Source organism: Archocentrus centrarchus, chromosome 9, assembly GCF_007364275.1.
Source record: "Archocentrus centrarchus isolate MPI-CPG fArcCen1 chromosome 9, fArcCen1, whole genome shotgun sequence".
NCBI classification, from domain to species: domain Eukaryota; kingdom Metazoa; phylum Chordata; class Actinopteri; order Cichliformes; family Cichlidae; genus Archocentrus; species Archocentrus centrarchus.
This window is the reverse complement of record NC_044354.1, coordinates 9,615,644-9,637,270: the sequence shown is the minus strand read 5'-3', so window position 1 is coordinate 9,637,270 and position 21,627 is coordinate 9,615,644. Positions and strand designations below refer to the sequence as shown.

The following is a 21,627-nucleotide window of genomic DNA, read 5'->3' as shown; positions in this document are numbered from 1 at the left end:
CAATATGACTGCCTGTTCTTGTGTTTCTTTAGATCACGACATGATGTGTTGCTCTTTGAGACCTTTTAGCCTACTTCACTTTGTCAGACAGGTTCTATTTAACTGATTTCTTGATTCAACAGGTCTGGCAGTAATCAGGCCTGGGTGTGGCAAGTAAAATTGAACTTAGCTTTCCAAAAAAATGTGCTTAATCAGTTAATTTGTGATTTAACAAGATGGAACAAGTACTTTTTTCACATAGGGCCAGGTAGGTTTGGATAGCTTTTTGAAACCATCATTTAAAAATTGCAATTTGTTTTTACTGGTATTATCTTTGTTTAATATTGAAATTTGTTTGATGTTAACATATTCAAATAGGAATACATTTCCTCTAATAGTATCCAGATATGTTAAGCTTTACAATAGGAAATATTGGATAGATTAGAATTATTTATCAGACGAAAAGTCAATTGTGAACAGTTTGAAGTATATCCAAACATGTATATTAAGTAAAATGTGGTTAAAGCAAAAATACCAAAGCATAAAGGGATCTCAGAAACAAAGACAAAGACGTCACCATTAACAACTATGAACTGAATGAGAGGCACTTAGGAGTGCGAGAGATGCAACTTGTGAACTTCTACGTGCAGTCAAATATTGATTCACTAAAGAGACTAGAGGGACGCCACAGAGATGCAGGCGCAGGATGAGAGAGTTGGAGAGAGACAAAGGTCTTGCTATTCACAGAGTGGTAGTGGAGATCTAGGCTGCAAGAGTTATGTGTGGTATCCTGTTACACAATGGCAATTTACTGCTTCAACACTCACTACATTCTATACTGCCCACTCTCAACACCTCCCTCACTCTCTGTACTTCTCTGTGTCTGCCTCTCTCTCTGTCCATCCTTGGCTTGTGCACACACCTTCATGCTATTTCTGCTTGAGCACTTTTGTGTAATACTCACAGAGAAGTACGCAGGCATCCAGTTGTAGTATTGAACTTTGTGTGTGGCTATGGTAACGCTAATACCTGAAACACTGCGCGGGTCTGTGTGTGCGTGTGGGAACGTCTGTGGAGTGTGCATCATGGATTGAGGCTGAGTATGAGGTGAATATCGTGTGTGTGTGTGTGTGTGAGCAGTGACATTGTAAACACCTTGCTTCCTTGCACTCCTGTCTGTCTCCTTCGCTTCCTCACTCCACATACACACCCACAAGCACACGTGTACACATAGCATCATCGCTCTGCTGTGTGATTCACATCACTTGAACAGCAGCTTTGCTGAAAGCTTAAATAAGGTGAGAGAGTAAGTGCTGTGTGTGCTGTCTGTGTGTAGGTGTATGTTTGCATGAACGGCTGTACATATATATATGTGTGTGTGTGTGTGTGTGTGTGTGTGTGTGTGTGTGTGTGTGTGTGTGTGTGTGTGTGTGTGTGTGTGTGTGTGTGTGTTATGGTGGAGGACTAAGGTGACTAAGTCCTGTGGTTGCTTGTAAGTCAGGTGATTTTCCCTCTTTTCTCCTCCTCCTTCTTCTCCTCCACTTTACTCCTTTCTCTCATCCTCCGGAGTCAAGTTGCGAGTTTCCGTCAGAGGAACAAGTGATAGCGCTCCCACCTCTTCCCTCTCCTCCCACCTCTCTCTCCCTCCCCTTCCTGCCTTGCTCTCTCTTTCTCTCTCTCTCTCTTTCTCTCTCTCTTTCTCTGCCTCTGCAAAGCATTCCACTCTGTCCTGATCACTTGCCCCCGGCTCACTGCTTTCCCTTCTTCTCTCTCGTTCAGTGGCTGTATGAAAGGAGCGCCGTGTGGTCGCAGACAAGGCTGGTGGAAGAAGTCAAAGCAGAGGTAGGCACTCTCCGTCTCTCTCTCTCTCTCTCCTGCTCTTCTGTCTTTCCCTGTCTCTTCATTTCATCTTCAGGGAGTGGCAGGGAAGCTCTCAGATTTTAAATATTGCACCTTAGACTGCCTGATGTGATTGTCATCTGATTCTCATCAGCCTCTTTTCCTTCAGTGTATTAACTCTTCCACTGTTTCTCTTTACTTGCTTTATTTTTCTACCATCTGTGTTGCGTCCTCTGCTTCACAGTGTTTGATACCATCTCTTATCTCTACCTCTTTTGCACTCCCTCTACCTCTCCTTTTCTCATCTGTTCTCTTTCGTTTCAATCTCTCCCTGCGTCTGTCTGTGAGTGAAGTGCGGCACACAGCGCTGTACATCTGTTGCGTGTCATTCTGTGCTGCCTATCAGATTTCCCATAAAGCTCTCACCTCATTCCTAATTGCTTTTCCTATATCTTCCAGTTCTCCCATTTATCTGTCTGTAAAAAGTAATTATTTGTATTTTAAGTACCTTAAAACACAAACCACGCTTTAGACATGCTCACTTTATGCACTCCTTGGAAACTTCACTTTTTCAACAGTAAATTTCCTCGCAGTGTAAGTTTTCTGTCATTGTGTGAATTCATGTGGAACAAAAGGAGCCAATGTTGTAGATACGACTTGGCCTTGATGGTGATTGGCTGTTCAATGGAAATCTATGGTGTAGGCAGTTGTTGCGCTCCAGGGTCTGCTACATCAACATACTTTCACTAGAACTCTTTTGTCTCAGCCACTTGTTTGGGTTGGAGCACGAGTGAGCACTGGATAACTGAAATTAATGTGAGCCTGTGAGAAAGAAGGAGCTATAAACTGTTGTATATTTGTGTGTCTGGCATGCTAATGGCTTGTTGACAGTACTTTTATATGTAGATTTGATTTTGTTTACATTTACTTCTTGCTATTTATGCTTTTCTCTACTGTATACCCTTTCTTTCTCCTTCTCCGTCTCTCTGTCATCATTACACCCTCTGTGGTTATCCCCTTTTTCCTGATTCTCCTTCACGCTCTCTTCCCTCTCACTCAAATCCTGCTACTTTGTTGTCTCCACTTGTATACCTTTACACTCTCTTCGTTTTCCCGCCTTCACCACTTCACCCCCCCATCCTCCCTCCTGCAGGTTGTAAAATGGATTCTCCTCAGTCAGAGTCATCATGGGAAGGGCAGAAAGCGGAAGAGAATGGAGCCCAAGGTGAACTACAAAGAGGTAGGAGGCACTCTGCTGTATTAAAAACTCCATCTACCTTTACTCTTCTCTACTTCTAACTCTTGGACATGTCCCCTTGCTCTTTTGAAAGCCTCTTTCATTCTAACCACCTTGGATTTTATTCTTAAAGTAGCCGGGCTTTACCGAATTTTTGTTTGTCTGAAAACACAATTATCCCTAATTCTGTTTATGTGTTACGTCTGCGAGTACAGACTGCCCTGTACTTGTTTAAGTCTGTGTTTATCTCGCGTCGTCTGTCTACATATTTAACCTTTTAAGAGCTTGTATACATCACATAGCGTGTGTGTGGCCTTGGTCAGTGTATGTGTGTGTGGGTAGGTGTCTGTGTTTGTCTGAGGGAGGTGGACACCATTACGCTTTTTGACATTCAGGAGATCTTTTTTGTGGCCTGTAACTTTCCTCGCAAACCCTTTTCTTACTGTTTACCACCAAATAAAAACGTAAAAATCAGTTAAAAAAAATCCAAAAATGATGCTTTTGCCCGTGTATGTAGTGTTAATTAGGACTCTCTGGAGACAGCTAATCCCCTCCACCCACTAATTGACACATGCACTTGCACACGCCTGCATCATTAATGAACACACACTGATCTATAAACCACAGAGGGCCAGAAGTCATTAGCGAGAGTGGAGCAGCTTTTATATATCAGTAGGAATATGTTCAGATGTTGAAGACTGCAGGAAACATTTGCAAAGCCACTCGTCATTTTCTACTGTATTTTATGTCATGAATAAATTAGGTGCCCCTGTAGTCTTTGAATACAATTTTGGAGGAGGAAATAAAACACTCATTCAGTAGCAAGATTGCTCTTTACATCCACTTCATTTTTAGGGTTTCAAATCTTCCCTCTTCGTACTGCAGCTTTCAATGAAAGCATGGGTATACATGTTTAAGGTGTAGCTGAAAGTTTTTTAATAAGACCTCATGTTTTAACATGACCTTTTTTCTGGATTAGATTACCTTCAGTTCCTGTGTTGTAATTTGGAGCACACGTGAATCAAATGTCAGCCCCCCCCCTGCACCCAACACGACCACCATCTGATACCAACCTTCTGGCTTATTTACAACAAACGCACACATATATACACACAAATGCACTCAGTTCTGTGGGGCAGCAAAAGGGCCTCTTCCTGTGGGGGGGGTAGAGTGTGCTGAAATCAGCCTCATGAAAGAATAGCCAATTACTGTCCACTTGGCCGTACACAATAGTGAGAAAGAGGAGGGAGGGACGGAGGGAGGGACGGACGGACGGACGGATGGAGCGAGGGAGCAGGGGGATACAGGGGTGGGGGTGTGGGAGGTCAGCGTTTGAAGTTACACCATAAAAGCCATCCTGAAAGGAAACACGGAGTGACCCCTCCCCCCCAATCCATCCACTCCTCTCCCCTCTCTCCCCTGCGGCCCAGCCCTCTCCTCTCCTCTCCCCTGCATCTCCCTCCCCTCCCTTTGTTTCAATGAACAGAGTGCCCCATGGACCGACCAGGTGTATTTTATATTACTCCTTCATGTACTTCAAACGCCAAACAGCCCAATTTCTCCTCACCCCCTCTCCTCTTGATCTACAACTCCTTCTTTCCTCTTCCCTCCATCTATCAGCCTGTTGTAAGGCTATAAATCACCTAGCAGATCTGATCAGCAAAGGTAAAGAAAAAAAATGAGGAAAGGTGGTTAAAACACTGGAGAGAGAAAGGTAAAAGAGGACTAACTTAAATAGCTCGGGTGAATCAGTAACAAAGATATGACTGGATCATGGAACAATTAAAATGAAATATGGCAAACATTTGATATCTCTTGTGGTTTCATTTGAATCAGTTCAGTTGAATTGAAACTAAAAATTGATCTAAGCCACAAAATGATGAGCTTCAGTGGAAAATGACGAAGGGAAGGGAAATAGGAGATGATACTTGAGGAAGGAGGAGGGATAGGTGATGACATGAGTGTATAGAAGGAGCACTGGCACAGAAAATAAAGGTTTTTTTTAAAAAAAGTAGAGCACAAGGGAAAACAAATTGGTAAAACAGAATTTTTGGGACTGAAGACTGAAGCTAGACTAGCTGTGGATTAGAGGTTGATGATTGTGGAATCCAGTCCGATAATGAATCCGCTGCAGACATTTGAGGAAATGAGGACCAGAGTGGATATTTGAAAAGATGAAGCACACATGTGAGGAGAAATATTACAAGACTGGTAAGATGTTGTAAAGGTGGTTAGGAGGAAAGGGGAGAAATACTAAAAAGGAGGGGGAGAGAGAAAAGGTAGGATATTTAGTGGGGAGGAATTAGGCTGAGCCAGTGTTTAGCACTAATGACATCAGGGATGATTAGAGAACATACACACATTTACACACCCACACTAACCTATAGATTCACAAAATGGCAAGAGCCAGACACCCCCTACAGAGCAGACCGAGATCTGGTCAATTTAATAGAGCCAAAGTTTATTACCAACTTCCCCTCATCTTTGTTTCTGTGTAACATTATTGATTTACAAGCATCTCAGTGTGCACGTCAAGCTTTTTCCTTGTGCACACATGTAAGTTGTGCGTGCACGTCTGATATGTGTGCGTGTGTCCAGTGTGCGTAGAGAGGTCTGAAGAGGGATATTAGTCACGCCCGTATGGTAATGGGCCTCATTTTGCTCTCATTTTCATCTGTGGTCTCCGTAATGAGGGGGTCCATCTGCCCCTGCTGATCAAGACAGGAAACCCTGTAGGGGAATTTTGTGAATAAGTGGCTATTTCGGCCAGCTTTTTGGGCAAAAACTTACTTGTCTGGTCTGATGATGCAGTTATTAAGTTGTAATTGATCTGGTCCTTTATCATTAGCTAGATTTCATATTTAAATACCTGGAAAATGGTCAACGGGTATCATAACAGGCCTTAGCTTTTCCTAAAACCTCAGTGCATGGACAGCCCCATTAGTTGTATGTTCAATAAACTCAGGCTTCATGGAAAAAGTAGCTTGTGGAATTTGCTTGTGGGTTTAATGGTAGGCGGATGCAGCAGAGTCAAAACAACATTTTAACAACATTTAAACTCTACAACCTACAATGGGGCTAAATTAAAATCTGGTTGTTTAAAATTACTAATGTTGTAATGTTGTAAACCATCTTCGTACTTCAGGTTTTTTAGGTCCTTTTCTGCTTGAATGCAGTATATTAGTTCAGTTTGTTCCACTGTATTTAGCGCAGATGTGACAAGGTTCCGTATATAGAACATGTTTACATAGCTCCTTCTCTGGATAAACATATCCAGGAAATTGTGTAATCCTGAATTCTTGTCATTCCAGCTGAAATTGTTCTGGACCACACTATTTTTAACACCAAACTACACACCTACAATTTTTATGTACATGAAAGCAATGAGATTTTTATTGTCCTCAACATTGTGATTTTTAACTATAAATCATCAGTGATTTCCATTTGCACTGTTTTTAACCACACCAGATTTTAAGCCTTGTAGTATTAATTACACGGTTTACCATACGATTATACGCACATAGTCTCTGAAGGCTCAGAGTGATAATGTATGTAAGAACAGGGACATCTTTCTGTGGGCCAAAGTGCAGCAGAATATGCTGACAATGAATCAGCTTCCATCTCAGTGTCACTCCATCACCTCATTTGCACCTACATGGCAGTGTGGTTAATGATACGAGTTACTGTGGAAACACACATCACCAAGTTTGTTTTTGTTGCTGTGGAAATGTCACAAACAACAGGTTTAGAAGAACATCCTGTTTTGAAACTGCACTTCAGTATTTAAAATATAACCTCTTGAAACAGAAGGAGGTTAGTTGACTTAGGATTTGTCAGATGGGGTTGCAGTACCACAATATTCAGGAGCTGCAGCTTATTGTACTGTGTATCTTGTGAGACATTAATAATACCTTTGATTATATACTGAATGCAGTATAGGTCAAAATTTTAAAGTTACTCACGTCCATTGTGGAAATTAAATTGTAGTTCCTTTAAGTCATTGCTTCCAGGCTCCAGAGCAGCTACTAAATGGACCATGCAGTGCTGGTATGCTGCAAGGACATATATGCCAGCTTCTATTTTAGGAGACAATTCAAACCTGCGAATAAATGAACTGATTTTGAGTGGTGACTGAAATCTCTTGTATTGTAATGAGGTGTGATGTTGATTGATGTTGGTTCGACAGGGGAAGTAGTAGTGGTTATAACAGGGGCCCCTGTTGGAGAGTAAACAATAGGAAGGCTATGATCAAAAGCCTCTTCAGTTGGGTGGGGTTTGCAGGTGGTGTACATTACCCTGCCATAGTGGGCTTCTGTAAGTAGCAGATGGGAAACACTAGAGAGAGCAAATGTGGAAATAGTTTCAATCAGTGTTATTTGGTACTTTTTCATGATTTTGATTATTGCAACCATAGCTGAGGAGGGGGAGATGTTCCCACATAAAAGACAGATGGAATTTAATCCTTAACCCATGTTTTGCAAACAAAGACTTTAATGTTTTGTGTGTGCATCTGTAAAAATTGTAAAAAAGTCTTGAGAAGAAAGCCCAAAATGCACGTATCCCCAAAAGCCTTGTATTTTTATTTCCTCTTGCTCAATCTACGCTTTCCTCTTTTTGCAGTTGTTTAGAGTTTGACCAGTATCCATGAAATAAACCATATCCGTTTAGTAATGGTGTTTTTATGGCATCTGTGTTGTTGTTTTCTTCAATAAGACGTCACTGCTTCGAAACGCACTGCGCCATATTTGGTGATCTGAACTCCGCCTCTGTGTACGGTTGACAAGGACACATCTGGTTTTCCCTCATTTTTGTTTTCCAGTCTCCAGTGCACTCTCTCCTGGTTTATTCTGCCGTCTCTCCTTCCTTCTCCCTTTATTCTTTATCTCATCCTTTTTTTTTTTCTTGCTAACTCCGTCTCACTTGTTCTGTGTGTGTCTTTCTCTCTTTGATTTATTGGCAATGAATCAGGGATGAGGGAGTATGCCGGAGGAGAGATTGGAACATTCAGGGAAATGGCTGTTTCCGGCCAGACTTCACATCAGGATGGGAAAGTGTGTGTGTGTGTGTGTGTGTGTGTGTGTGTGTGTGTGTGTGTGTGTGTGTGTATCAGCGAAGGGCTGCTCCCTGGCTCCGTCTGCTTTTGTGTAATAACCCATTAATTGTTTTTAAATGAAATCCTGATAAATCTTTTTAACACACAGAAGCACACAAAACTTGCTTCTGTTAAAAGCTTCATCAGGACACTAGCCGTGCTTTCAGGTAATAAATTTAATCAAATGGCTTTCTATCTAGCAGTCTGAACAATGTACTGAAACTGGAGAGGTCACCATAGATGTTTGAGAGTTTATCTCTTATAGTTCTGAATATATCATTATTACTTTTTTTTTTTTAATACTTTTCCTCATTGAATTATCATGTTGTTTGGATAGCTTTGGTGTTCCAATGAAAGAGAAAGTGTGATGTGAGGTTGAAGACTGAGGTGTTGTTCGCAGTATGGATTGCCAGACAAATAGGGGTACTGAAAAAGTTGGCCAGTGTAAGTAAGGAAATAAGTCATAATCTATTCTTCGTAGGCCTCAGTCACACAGGCCTAGAGACCAGCTGGATCCCTGATTGGTTGGTGAGCACTTGCCAGGTGAAATCTCTTGCAAAGATGGTGCTACACCTCCTTGTGATTGCTGACTGAGGCCTAAGATCAGCTAGAAAAAAAATGTAGAGCTTTTAGTATATAAAAGGATATATTTTTGTAAATATGATGCTATACATATTGTCTGGACTCTGCTTTAGGTGTGAAATAAAGACTTCAGAGAGGGGGGCAGAGTTTGAATAAGTGTGCAATGGTCAGTCTACTACAGGAGTTACTCTAAATTTCAAGTTCCATTCGCAAAGTGTTTGATATGAAAAACATTCTTACATATTATTTATCACCAGTAGGACCACTGCATCCAGTGGATTCACTCACTTTTTTATGTTAAGTTTTAGTTTTTTGAACTTTGACATCTGATTTTCTGTTACTGAACCATAGCAAACCATCTTCACAGTGCAGAACTTTGTGGGAGTAGTGAGATGGGTGCCCACAAACCAGAGGGGGTTATCTTTGCTTACTAGCTGTGTTGCACCATCTGCTTTCATTTATCCTCTTCTGCTGGTAGTAATACATCTTTTGAATTAAACTATTTGAACTTGTCTTGATAGAAATCGAAATAACCACTAGAGAGTTATCATTTTTTCCCCACTCAGCCATGTGAGTCTTTCCTTCTGTGTGACTGAACCATAATAAGCAGCCAAAAATGGAATAAGGAATAGATAGATGAATGGATGGTTATTTACACAGAAAGACCATGGGCAGGTGTGTGGACTTTACTCTCCTCAGTGTAAGCTTTTTGGCCCCAATCCACAGTATCCAGAAACTGTAGAGGAGTAAGAGAGCACAGAGTGATACACTGCTTAATTAACATATACAAATGACACATTAATCAACTGACAAATACAACAGCATGTATAATGTAGCTACAGAAAAGAGATTACTACATTCTTTTGAGTAGGCTAGATCCTTCAAGGCTCCATGCGTGATCCTGGACAAAGAGTGAATCAGAGGAAAAAAAAGGGAGGGAGGGTGAGTCCAGGACATGTAGAGACAATGGAGCACAAGCAGAACAACAGATCAATAAACGTATCTTTACAGCTTTGTCATCTTCTGCAGTATCTGTTGTGGAAAGTGCTGACCAGGAGGGACAGATTGTGTGGGAATCGAGGGATCAGCGGCAAACAACTGCTCTTTGATTCGCTGTTCTCTCACAGTGGCTTCGCATCAATAAGCTGTTGATCCAGCGTGACCTTCCATGGAAACTTCTCAGTCTGCTTTGTACTTGTTTGAATAAATATAAATTTAGGGACAAATTAGTTTCATAACACACCTGATGCAATAATCCATAAATCCAACAAATGCACATATACATAACTGTGTCACTGATATCTGGTAATGATTCCTCCATGCTATGAGTTTAACTTGCAGTGCGAGTTTGTTATTACTGTATGAAATGACACACAAAGTCTGTAAAAGTGTGTATGACAAAATCGGGTTACACCCAGTTTCTCCAAAGTTCACGACAGCCATGCTGAAAACAGTTTTTCCTGGTGACAGCAAAAAGCTAGACAAAAATAAAGAGATGGAAGATAATTAAAATTTATCAAGGTTACAAGTGTTAGAAATGGGAAGACTTATGTTTGGAGTCGGGCGAAGTGGAGATGGCTCCATTTGTGTTGCATTAATGAGGGAGAGAGAGAGAAGAAAAGTGAGAGGGATAGAGTGCCAGTGTGTATTTGTCTCATTTATCACTCAGCAGCATTTCTGTTTTCGGGGTCATTTGAAGCTCACAGGCTGCCTCATCTCATCCGGGGCCTCCCTGCCATCTGTGTTTGTGCCTGTGTGTATGTGATGTATATGTGTATGTGTTTTTGAATGAAGTGGGTATACAGTAAAGGAGGAGGGTGTGTAGAGATCACCAGTGAGGGTTGACGATGTTGACAAGCCGTTTCATGCCGGGTGTTGCTGCTCAGAGATACCACTGCAAATGGCTCTCTACATGCACCTGTGCACGCCCACACACTTGTGCCCACGCACACACAAACACACACACACACATTATTACTACTGTCTTTGTGTGCATTGTACAATCCCTTGTGCAATCCAAAAGCCTAATCATAACCAAAATGTAAAACCAGATCTCAACCTTCAAAAAAACCTTTTAAATAAGTGTAAGAAAGCGGGGATGAGCCAAAATGTTCCAACTTTCCAAATATGTCCTCACCCAAGGTCTAATACTCAATTTGGTCTGCATAAATATTGACACACACACATATACGCGCGCACACACACACACACACGCAGCAAATTGTACCAAAAAAGGGTGTCGGTGACGTCAGGGGTAGTCATATAGAATGAGAGTAGCTCCAACAGGCTTTTCACTGAAGTGGTCAAAACACACACACACACACACACACACACATAAACGCATGCACACATACACATGCATTCTGAGTCCCAGAAGCATTTGAGTGTCATTAAAGTGCAGCTGTGTTTGTCTTTCCAGCACACATGGAAAACACATCAGGGACAGAGGGAGCAAGAGAGATCAGCATTCTGAATATGTCTGCCACAATACGTACAAACAGAGTACCACACTTTGTCACTCACACAGATGCACATTGTTCATTTTGCCGTCCATTCAAACACAAATGTAGACATTCGGTATAATGCAGTGCTATAAAACGCAGTGTAGCGCAGAGGTCGTGATGTTAAAGCTGGCGACACTTCAGCCAGACATTTAGTGTAGAGTCATGTTTAATACTGGGCTGGGCTGTAAAAATGGAAGTAGCTTTTTAGTAGTGGGAAATGAATCAATGCTTTTCACATAAAATCTGATTTAGGCGTCACCTCCCTGTTTTCATTGCCGGCATCGTTTAGGAACAGTATGTAATGTTGTGTTTGTGTGTCCGTGTGTGCACATATTGCACATATGAATGCAGAGTGATGAGTGCTAAAACATCTGTCTTTCCTGGTAATGACTGGGGAGCCTACAGCGCCTTCAGGCATCCCAGACACATTTAGTGGTGTTAAAAAAAACACACTCACACATATACACACACGCACAGATATTCACAACCACACACACATACACACAAAGTAATGTCAGCTGTATGCTACTTGGTCCAATGATTATAAAAATCCCTGAAAATGAGAGCAATAATATAAATTATATTGCCAAAAGTGTTCGCCCGTCTGCCTTTACACACAAATGAGTGCCATCCCATTCTTAATCTATAGAGTTTAATATGATGTCGGCCCACCCTTTGCAGCTATAACAGCTTCAACTTCCCTGGGAAGGCTTTCCACAAGGTTTAGGAGTGTTTATGGGAATTTCTGACCATTCTTCCAGAAGCATATTTGTGAGGTCAGACACTGATGTTGGATGGGAAGACCTGGCTCGCAATCTCCGCTCTTATTCATCCAAAAAATGTTATATCGGGCTAAGGTCAGGACTCTGTGCATGCCAGTTAAGTTCTTCCACACCAGACTTACTCATCCATGTCTTTATGGACCTTGCTTTGTATACTTGTGTGCAGTCATTCATGTACATTGTATATAGTGTTATTATTAGTAGTATTAAGGTTAATCTTGTTTGTTGATTTTATATATATTTATATTCTTTTCTTAATAGTGTGAATTATTATATTTTTACTTATATTTATAATAACTGCGGCTGCTGTTACACCCAAATTTCCCCTCTGTGGGACAATAAAGGCTGTTTCTTCTTCTTCTTCTTCTTCATGTTGGAACAGGAAGGGGCCATCCTCGAACTGTTCCCACAAAGTTGGGAGCATGAAATTGTCCAAAAATGTCTTGGTATGCTGAAGCATTAAAAGTTCCTTTCATTGGGACTAAGGAGCCAAGCCCAACTCCTGAAAAACAACCCCACACCATAATCCCCCCTCCAACAAATTTTACACTTGGCACAATGCAGACAAGTACCGTTCTCCTGGCAACCACCAAATCCAGACTCGCCCATCAGATTGCCAGATGGAGAAGCGTGATTTGTCACTCCAGAGAACACGTTTCCACTGCTCTAGAGTCCAGTGACGTTGTGCTTTACACCACTGAATAGGCACCTTTCCATTGTGCTTGGCTTGAATGCAGATGCTCGGCCATGTCAGCCCATTCCATGAAGCTCTCTACGCACTGTTCTTGAGGTAATCTGAAGGCCACATGAAGTTTGGAGGTCTGTAGTGATTGCCTCTGTAGAAAGTTGGCGACCACTGCGCATTATGCACCTCAGCATCCACTGACCCTGCTCTGTCATTTTATGTGGCCTACCATGTCCCGGCTGAGTTGCTGTCATTCCCAATTGCTTCCACTTTGTTATAATACCCCTAACAATTGACTGTGGAATATTTAGTATTGAGGAAATTTCATGACTGGACTTGTTGCATAGGTGGCTTCCTATCACGGTGCCGTGCTGGAATTCACTGATCCTCTGAGAGCGACCCATTCTTTCATAAATGTTTGTAGAAGCAGTCTGCTTGCCTAGGTACTTGATTTTATACACCTGTGGCCATGGAAGTGACTGGAACATCTGAATTCAATGATTTGGATGGATGAGTGAATACTTTTGGCAACATAGTGTAACTCAAATATGTGACACTAAGTGTTTGATGTGTGGGTGTTGTCTGAGAGGAAGCCTGGCTCATAATCTCTTTTCTTCATTTGTTTGGGGTTACTAATGGCAGCATTGGTTTTCCTTTAAAGTTACAGACATTTTCAAACTATTCAAACTGTCTGAGGAGCAGAGACAAATGCATGGCTTAAATATGACTTCACTAAGTGGCTCCAGAATCCCCGTTTTACAATTTTAAAAAAATTATTATTTTTTTTTTAATTACCTGTCCTGTCCGGCAGCTTTGCAATTTACAAATTATACCTTCCACCCTTCTTTCTGTGCCAAAACATCTGAGACCCATCAGAGTGCTGGACTTCTGTGGGGTATCCTGTAGGATTGGAGTGTTTGTGGGTTGGGTCCGTGCTTTGTGCTCTTTGTCATTGTATGTAGTAGCTGGTTGGATTGTCCTGTTAGGGTGGCTGCTGCCATTACCATGGATGTGTATGGTGTGTCTGCAGCAGTGTTATGCTGGGTAGTACATGTCAAAGTAACATCAAGAGCATTGCATTCTAACAAGATAATCAGTGTTATTCACTTCACCTGTCACTGGTTTTACTTTTGTGGCTGATCAGTGGACACAGATTAAATATGTATTAAACCACTCATTTTTTGAAATGCGAGTCAAATTTTCTCAATAAATCATGTGGTTTATAGAAAAATGAAAAAAATGCAACAATTTCCTGAACCCTACCAGGATGTCTTCCATCTGGTAATTTTGCCTAACCCACAGTAAAAAAAAAAAAAAAGTTACACTGGACAAAGAAAAGCTGAAGATCATGACAATTAAGTATTGGGAACAAGGGCCTGCTGGGAATTTTTGGCATTTTTAGCTTTGGTTTTAGCTCTTGAAATGCTCTTACAACAAAAAGTCAAAGACACAGTTGATGCTTGCCTTGTTAAGAAGAATAAAATGCAATAAAATGGTTGAAAAACAAATTATTCAAAAAGTAACTTTGGCAACATGTTAAATTATGACAAAAAAACCCCCAAAACTGTGATATTCACACTGCCAGGGGATAACAAGACCTACTGTTTGAATCTTTTCAATGGTCTTGTGCTGTCTAGTACTAAGACAGTGAGATACAGATACATTTTTCTATTCTAGTCTATCATATATTGCAAAGATGAGTGTGGTCTCATAATGGGGAAAAAAGACAGAAGGGTTGTGTTTCTGGGGTTTTGCTGCAAAATAAACAATAGGTTTTTTCCATTGGTTAAATTCTTGTTTCTTCCTCCATTTCTCTCCTCTTTCTGTTGTGTCTTCTCTCCTCTAATATCGTTTTCATTCTTTTTCACCTTGTGTGCCTATATTGTGCTTGTGTGTATCTGGCTCTTTGTGGATGTGCGTGACTCCACAGCTGTGTGTGTCTGTCTGGGTATCTGGGGTTAGTCCATCCAACATACCTTTGCCAGCTCACACTGCTTCAACCTACCAAGCCTGGAGTTCAGTCGTGAGACAACACACACATATAGTATACTACACACACACAGACAAGTTTTTCAGCTTGTACACATACAGAAAGACACACTGAGACTTAAACTTGAAGCCACAGGAGGATTCATAGAGTTTCTTCCTGAACATGACCTTTTCTTTTTGATTGGTCTGGCAACATTAGCCTCCCCGCTGACGCTCCTTCTTTGTTTTTCACTCTGTCTGCCAGAGTCCTCCTATTTATCGTCCACTATGCCTTTTTTAATCTCACTTTCTCAGTGTGTCTTTCAACAGTAGTAGATGCTATCGCTCCAAACTGGAGGTCATTGCAGATGCATGTTTGTGTTTTACCCCTATTATTGTTATCATCTGAGTAAAACCTGGCTTGAGTAGACGAGTCCTAGCTGCCTGTGTGGGTTTGTGTGCATACATACTTTTGAATTTACTGTGTATGTTGACATTTAGAAATCTAACCCCATGCAAATCGTTTGGTGAAATTCAATTGCGCAAGATGACAAAAGGGTTTGACCCATGTGGTTTTGTGACTGTGCCCTGCTAACCCCTGCAACTATTATGATCTATAACAGAAACCACAATTGATGATATTTATCTACTAAACCCATTTAAGGAAACTAGAATTTTATTTTATTTTATTTTATTTCCCCGGCGATAATATTTAACCACAGCCCCTAGGCTGCTCTCACCCTCCGCTAAAACAAATGAGATAAGGAAATTAAACTGAGGCTATTTTCAGCCTTTGTCATATTTCATACTTTTGTATTTTATGTCTTTATGTCATGAGGTATCTGAATGTACTCTGAGAATATTTGGTTTTGTGTCGAGCATCTGGGATGAACCAAATGCCTCAGCTAAATTCCAGTATGATTAAATCAAAAAGTTCCAAGACACTAAAGCTCCTCTGGAAAACATGAAAAAAATGACACCAGTCAGTTTTTTTTGTTGTTTTTTATTAAGTAAGTTATGTGTGAACTGGAATTTGGAGTTTGCATGCTAAAGGGAAGAGTCTGGGGATTTTATTTGTGTGTGTGTGTGTGTGTGTGTGTGTGTGTGTGTGTGTGTGTGTGTGTGTGTGTGTGTGTGTGTGTGTCAGTCAGCCTGTTTTTTCAAGAATTTCAAGTTTCTTCCATGTCTAGGTGCCTGACAGGCATGTACACTGCTCAAAAAAATTAAAGGAACACTTTGAAAACACATCAGTTCTCAGGGTCTGATAACGGATCCAAGGATTTCATCCTGAAACATAATGGCAATCGGAGTGCCATTGCCTGGCCTGAAGAAGACTGTATATCCCTCCACTGACCCACCATCAAACCAGTTATGCTGAACGATGTTACAGGCAGTATAACATTCTCCACGTCACACCTGTCACATGTGCTCAGGGTGAACCTGCTCTCATCTGTGGAAAGCACAGGGTGCCAGTGGTGGACCTGCTTATTTTGGTATTCTGTGGCAAATGCCATATGGCAGATGCCTAGAGGACTTCGAGCCCTCGGGCCACCCTCATTAAGTCTGTTTGAGTGTTTGGTCAGAGATATTCACACACCAGTGACCTGCTGGAAGTCACTTTGTAGGGCTCATCCTGTTCCTCCTTGCACAAAGGAGCAGATACCATACCTGCTGATAGTTTAAGGACCTTCTGCAGCTTAGTCCAGCTCTCGTAGAGTAACTGCCGGTGTCCTGGAATCTCCTCCATGCTCTGGAGACTGTGCTGGGAGACAGCAAACATTCTGACAATGGCATGCATTGATGTGCCATCCTGGAAGAGTTGGACTACCTGTGCAATCTCTGTAGGGTCCAGGTATCTCCTCATGCTACCTATAGTGACACATACCCTAGCCAAATGCAAATCTAGTGAAAAACAGTCAGAAAAGATGAGGGGAAAAAATATCAGGTGCCTCTACCTGTAAAACCATTCCTGTTTTGGGGGTTGTCTCATTGTTGCTCCTCTAGTGCACCTGTTGTAAATTTCATTAACACCAAAGCAACTGAAACCGACAACAACCTCCTCTGCTACTTAACTGACCAGATCAATATCCCAAGTTTAATTGAATGGATACTAAATTGATTAAAAAGTGTTCCTTTAATTTTTTTTGACCAGTGTGTTTTAATCTGGGTTTTTCACCAGTATTAATTAAACGGAGGTAAAATTGTTTACAGAACGGATCAGTTCACAGTTATGTTGATATTCACATTGGGTTTGGTGATTTATACTTGCTTAGTTGCACAAAAAAGCCTATATGCCTCGTTCTCCACAATCCCTTTCTTCTCACCTCTCTCTTTGTCTAAGCTGACGTCCAGCTGTTTGGTTGTGTCACTGTTGTACAATTGCTACAGATTTTTTCCCCCCATGCACACAAACAGCAGTCCTTTTGTTCTAGCTCTGTTTGACAGGCCTCTCTCGTGCAAAGGCATACGATGGTGCAGCACACTCAGCAGCCACTACTGAGACCTGGGTTCAGTCTCCTGTTGTAACTCTGACTAGTTGTTTAGGGCACCTTTATTGAGAGTAGTTGGATCTAAGGGGGCTTGTTATACTCTTCTGGGAAAGATAATTCCACTGAGGCCTTTGCTTTTCTTTGCCTTCCCAGATCAACAGTAATACAACAAGTAATAGGGACTGTCCCACAAGGGAACTGAGCTTTGCAAAACTGAAACAAAAATGGTAAACAGATAAGAAAGAGGCCTGTCTGAAATTTACATGTGTTTGAGGAGTTGTCTCTCCATCAGAACTGAAACAACGGATTGTGGGAGGAGGACGAACGGTGAGAGGGAGGCGAGGGAGGCATCCACTGGAGACAGTTAGATTTGCAGCTTGCGTCAAAGCACAAAGTGCCAGAGATTAATTAAACTTCTCCCTGTTTTGGAGGTGTGTGCATGTGTGAATGAGTATGAGTCAGGGCGGTGATGAGTAGGAGAGAAAACATGCTAATTGCCTTCATCATCAGTGCCAAATTGCAGGAACATAGAATTTTACATAACAAACGCCCCACCTTCTGCAGCACACAAAGAAAGAACAAAGTGTTGAGGCAGAGATGGAAAGCCATCCGATGAGCAGCAAAGTACACACCTCATGAATGCTTGTGTGTACTTGCATGCTCATTTTTTGCAGGTGTTTTTTTTTTTTGTGCATGCCCTATTGATTCCCCACCAAGTCTCTTCCCACTTCCAGGTCCGCTGTGTGTGTTTTTTTCAGCTTAACCCCTTGTCGCAACCCTGCTGTGCCCACATGCTGCTTCTTGATTGGTCTGAGATTGTGAACTTGATGGCCAAGAAAAGGATGAGGGGGGGAAAAAACTACCTGTCCTAACAACAAGCAGCTGATTAAATATATTTGAAAACAGATGCTTTTGCATAATCATGTATGTACATACTGGGTTAAATGTTGGGAATTTAGGGTGAAGTATACAGGCTGCTCTTCGTATTCACACTCAAAATTGCTTCCAGCACATGACATTGACTAAAAGAGCCTAAATTAGGCACATAGACTTGTTTGTTTTCTAAATGAGCTTTTTGTACTCATTCTCAGGCTGGTGAAACACCCCTGACCCTTTATCTGTTGTCAGCCCATATTTGTGTTAGGAGATGCACTGACAACACAACTGATCTCAGTGGCTATTGGGATTGTGAGAATAAACTTTCTTTTTCTATTTTTCCCCCTATATCTATCCCTCAAAAGCCCTCTATATGTTTTGACCCCTGACTGATTGCAGTGGTCCAAACCACAATAACACACACAAACACATGCATATATACTGCCTCATTCTGGTGTCTGTGGCTGTTCTGGTTTGTTGATTAGAGCAGTTTCCAATTTGGAAAAACAAAGAATGAAGGATATTAATGATTAAATTACAGATAGACAGGCACAGTTGTAGGTCATCACTGAGGTCATCAGTCTGTGACCAGCACTATCTGTGAGATCACCACCATGCTGTAGCAACAGCAGGTGTGACATCATTTGAGGAGATGATAGAATAGAGGATGGCTCCATTCCACAAGTTGAAAGGGCAGCATGTGACTCACAGATAACCTTTTAATATCTCCTGTGCATGTGTGAGTGTGTGTGTGTGTGTGCTACAATCCATTACCCAAAATTGGTTTACAAAACCTATGTCATCAGACCTTTCTGTAATGCCTTTTTAGACCTTGTGAACCCACAAGATTGCAGTATCATATCCCTACAGTGAATGAATTTATTCTTCTTGAGCCACTTATCATATTTATAGGGTCCTCTCATTATAGCTGCACCTTCAGCTAGAGTCTCCCACACTTGTTCCACACCAGCAGAGACTAGCGCTATTGTATAACAGGGACTTCCTGCTAATAAGTGATCATGTGATGTTACAATTAAATCAAGTGTTTCTTTCTGGGGAAGGTAGCAAGGGTCAGTTTTCACTGCACATAATTTCTTTGGTTAGAAATACAACTTGAGAAGTAAACACAGTATAAACAGTAAAAGAGATGGTTCAGAGAGTTCAGAGAATTGGATGACACCTTTCAAACACATACCCAAAATACAAAGAGCTTCTTTCATATCATTTGTGAAAGTATGTTTGTGTGTGTGTGTATATATATATATATATATATATATATATATATATATATATATATATATATATATATATATATATATATATATACACACACACACATTTTTTTTGCTATTTTATTCCCAGCCATCTGCCATTTTTTCCCCCTTTTTTTGTGTACATTTTTATTTCGTGCAGCTATATAGAGCAGTCACAAGCTAATTAAAAGTCTAAGTATCTGTGATGCTGTTTACGCTTTCATGTCTGTTGAGAGAATTTTAACAGCTGCTTGGTGTACTGTTCCTCCCTAAAACCCAGGCCTGCCACTATAGTTTGAGCAGATGTACATTTGGGCCCTTAAATCAACTGTAAAAGAATGGCCAAAAAGAGATAAAAGGAGCGAGGAGGTGCTTTTAATTGAAGGAGCCAGACACATAATTTGGACCACTGAAAGAAAGAGTGAAAAGGAGTTTGTATGGAGATGGGGTGCAGACAGTCATGGAGACAGAGGCAGAAAGAGAAAGAAAGGGATGGGATTTGAGTAAAAGAAAGAGTGAAACCTTAGTACCTGAGGCGTGGGTTGAGGCCTTTAGCTGCTGGTGCCAGAATGTGTTTTTACGAGCCTGCGGTCAGACAGACATAAAAGGCAGCCGAGCGGCTGAATGGCATCACACACGCGCGTGCGCATGCACACATTTGATTCAATGGCCTCTCAGAAATCACAGTTTGGTTTTATAATGTCACAGTTAGTCAATGTCTCCAACCCCCATAATGCAATGTGACTGAACAAGCAGGACATTCTCCCCTTGTGGTACTGAGGTAGGTAGAGAGCGAAGGAACTGAGTGGAGGTAATGGAGGAAAAGAAAGTATTCGTGTTAGTTCAAGTCAGACTTTATTTAATATAGCCCAGTATCACAAATCAGGAATTTTACTTAAGAGACTTTGCACTCTTTGCAGCATACAACTTTCTTTATCTTCCCAAAATCCCTTAATTCTATAGTCACACTAGGAAGAACAGTGGTTGTGGTGGTGTGCAGTGAACTTGCAATCTCGTTGCCTTTGAAATGGTTGCTTTGAAGACAGGGACCAGGTCTGCAACCAATCAGTTGTCATCATCAAAGCGACTTCAGTGCGTCAAGATGGTGATAAAATGGTAATAAGACAGATTCAGTCTCTGGTATGTTTGCACTGAATGGGGTCAATTTGGCAGTTACATGCAGTCTGTGATAATATGGTAATTAATTGTGATAAATTGGTGAAAATCTCAAATGTTTTGCCACCTGTTGTAAATCTGTTGCTGTTTACATGCACAGAAATTTACATTAAAGAGAAATTTGTATGAATTACTTTCATTCAGAGTCCAGCAACAACTTCATAGATTTGAAACAGAAATTCACAAATGTTGCCGCAGGATGACGATTTAACTGCAATAGGATAAAGGTGCTTGGCAACCTTTCTTTTATAACCAGAACACAACCAGTTGGCAACCACTTGAGTCCCCTATTGCAAAGCGATGTGCTGTAGATGTGTTACGCTCATCTGACTCAGATCGATTACAACATGTTAGCAATCTGTCTGTGTTTATAGATTAGACAGCAATGATTCGCAAACCTTTGCCATTCTGTCTGAGAGTGATTGGAGTCAGTCCGAGTCAGACCATGATTGTTTGGTGTCAGGTTGCCTCCCACCAGGTAACCTATGCAATCACCTTGCGATCAAAAGTTACCAGCACAACTGCTTGCGAATGGTCTTCAAATGTGAAAAAAATTAAATGGAATCACCTTTTTCATTTTTGTCCAAGATGCAAAGAGTGTGAGTGAGCTGCAAAAGGATGAAAGAAACCGAAGGGCATCAGAGGAGGTTGCCTCTTCATTATTGGACAGATAAACTTGTACAGCATGTGTTATGCACAGTTTATCTGTCTAACCAGGGAGACTTAGATAGATATACTGAACGTCATTGTAAATTTACAGTTAGATAATCAAGATGACCAAATTATATGTAGAAAAAAGAATATAGATAGACGTTGACTGATACTCTCACTACACAACACGTAACAACAAGCAACACAAATGGTCTGTAAGAGGTAATGCCAACTCCTTCAACCGTACAGTTAGTTTAGTCTTGAAAGATAACTTCCGAAAATAATTAGAGCAACATGGAAACAAAGCAGGAACCAAATAATAACTCATCTTTCTTTCACACCATCCCTCCATACTCGTTTTTGCACAATTTGTTACATCCTGACTGCATTATGTCAGCTATAAATAATTACCTCCTATAAATTAAAATCATATAGACTCTCTCTTTTCAAACAACTTTTCAATACTTTCTCGCTATAACTGTTTTTTTTTTGTTTTGTTTTGTACATCGCTCGA

General features: G+C 41.0%; 1 protein-coding gene across 2 annotated transcripts in view; it reads left to right on the top strand.

Annotated features, from left to right (window-relative positions):
• aopep (aminopeptidase O (putative)) overlaps positions 1-21,627 on the top strand; it is a 99,742-nt gene that overhangs the window by 55,038 nt on the left and 23,077 nt on the right. For both annotated transcript variants that reach the window (XR_004020382.1, XM_030737591.1), the window contains exons 13-14: positions 1,759-1,821; positions 2,972-3,058. Coding sequence is in view for 1 of the 2 variants with exons in the window: in XM_030737591.1 (XP_030593451.1) it covers positions 1,759-1,821; positions 2,972-3,058 (150 nt within the window). In the remaining variant the exon portion in view is untranslated. The remainder of the gene's footprint in view (positions 1-1,758; positions 1,822-2,971; positions 3,059-21,627) is intronic.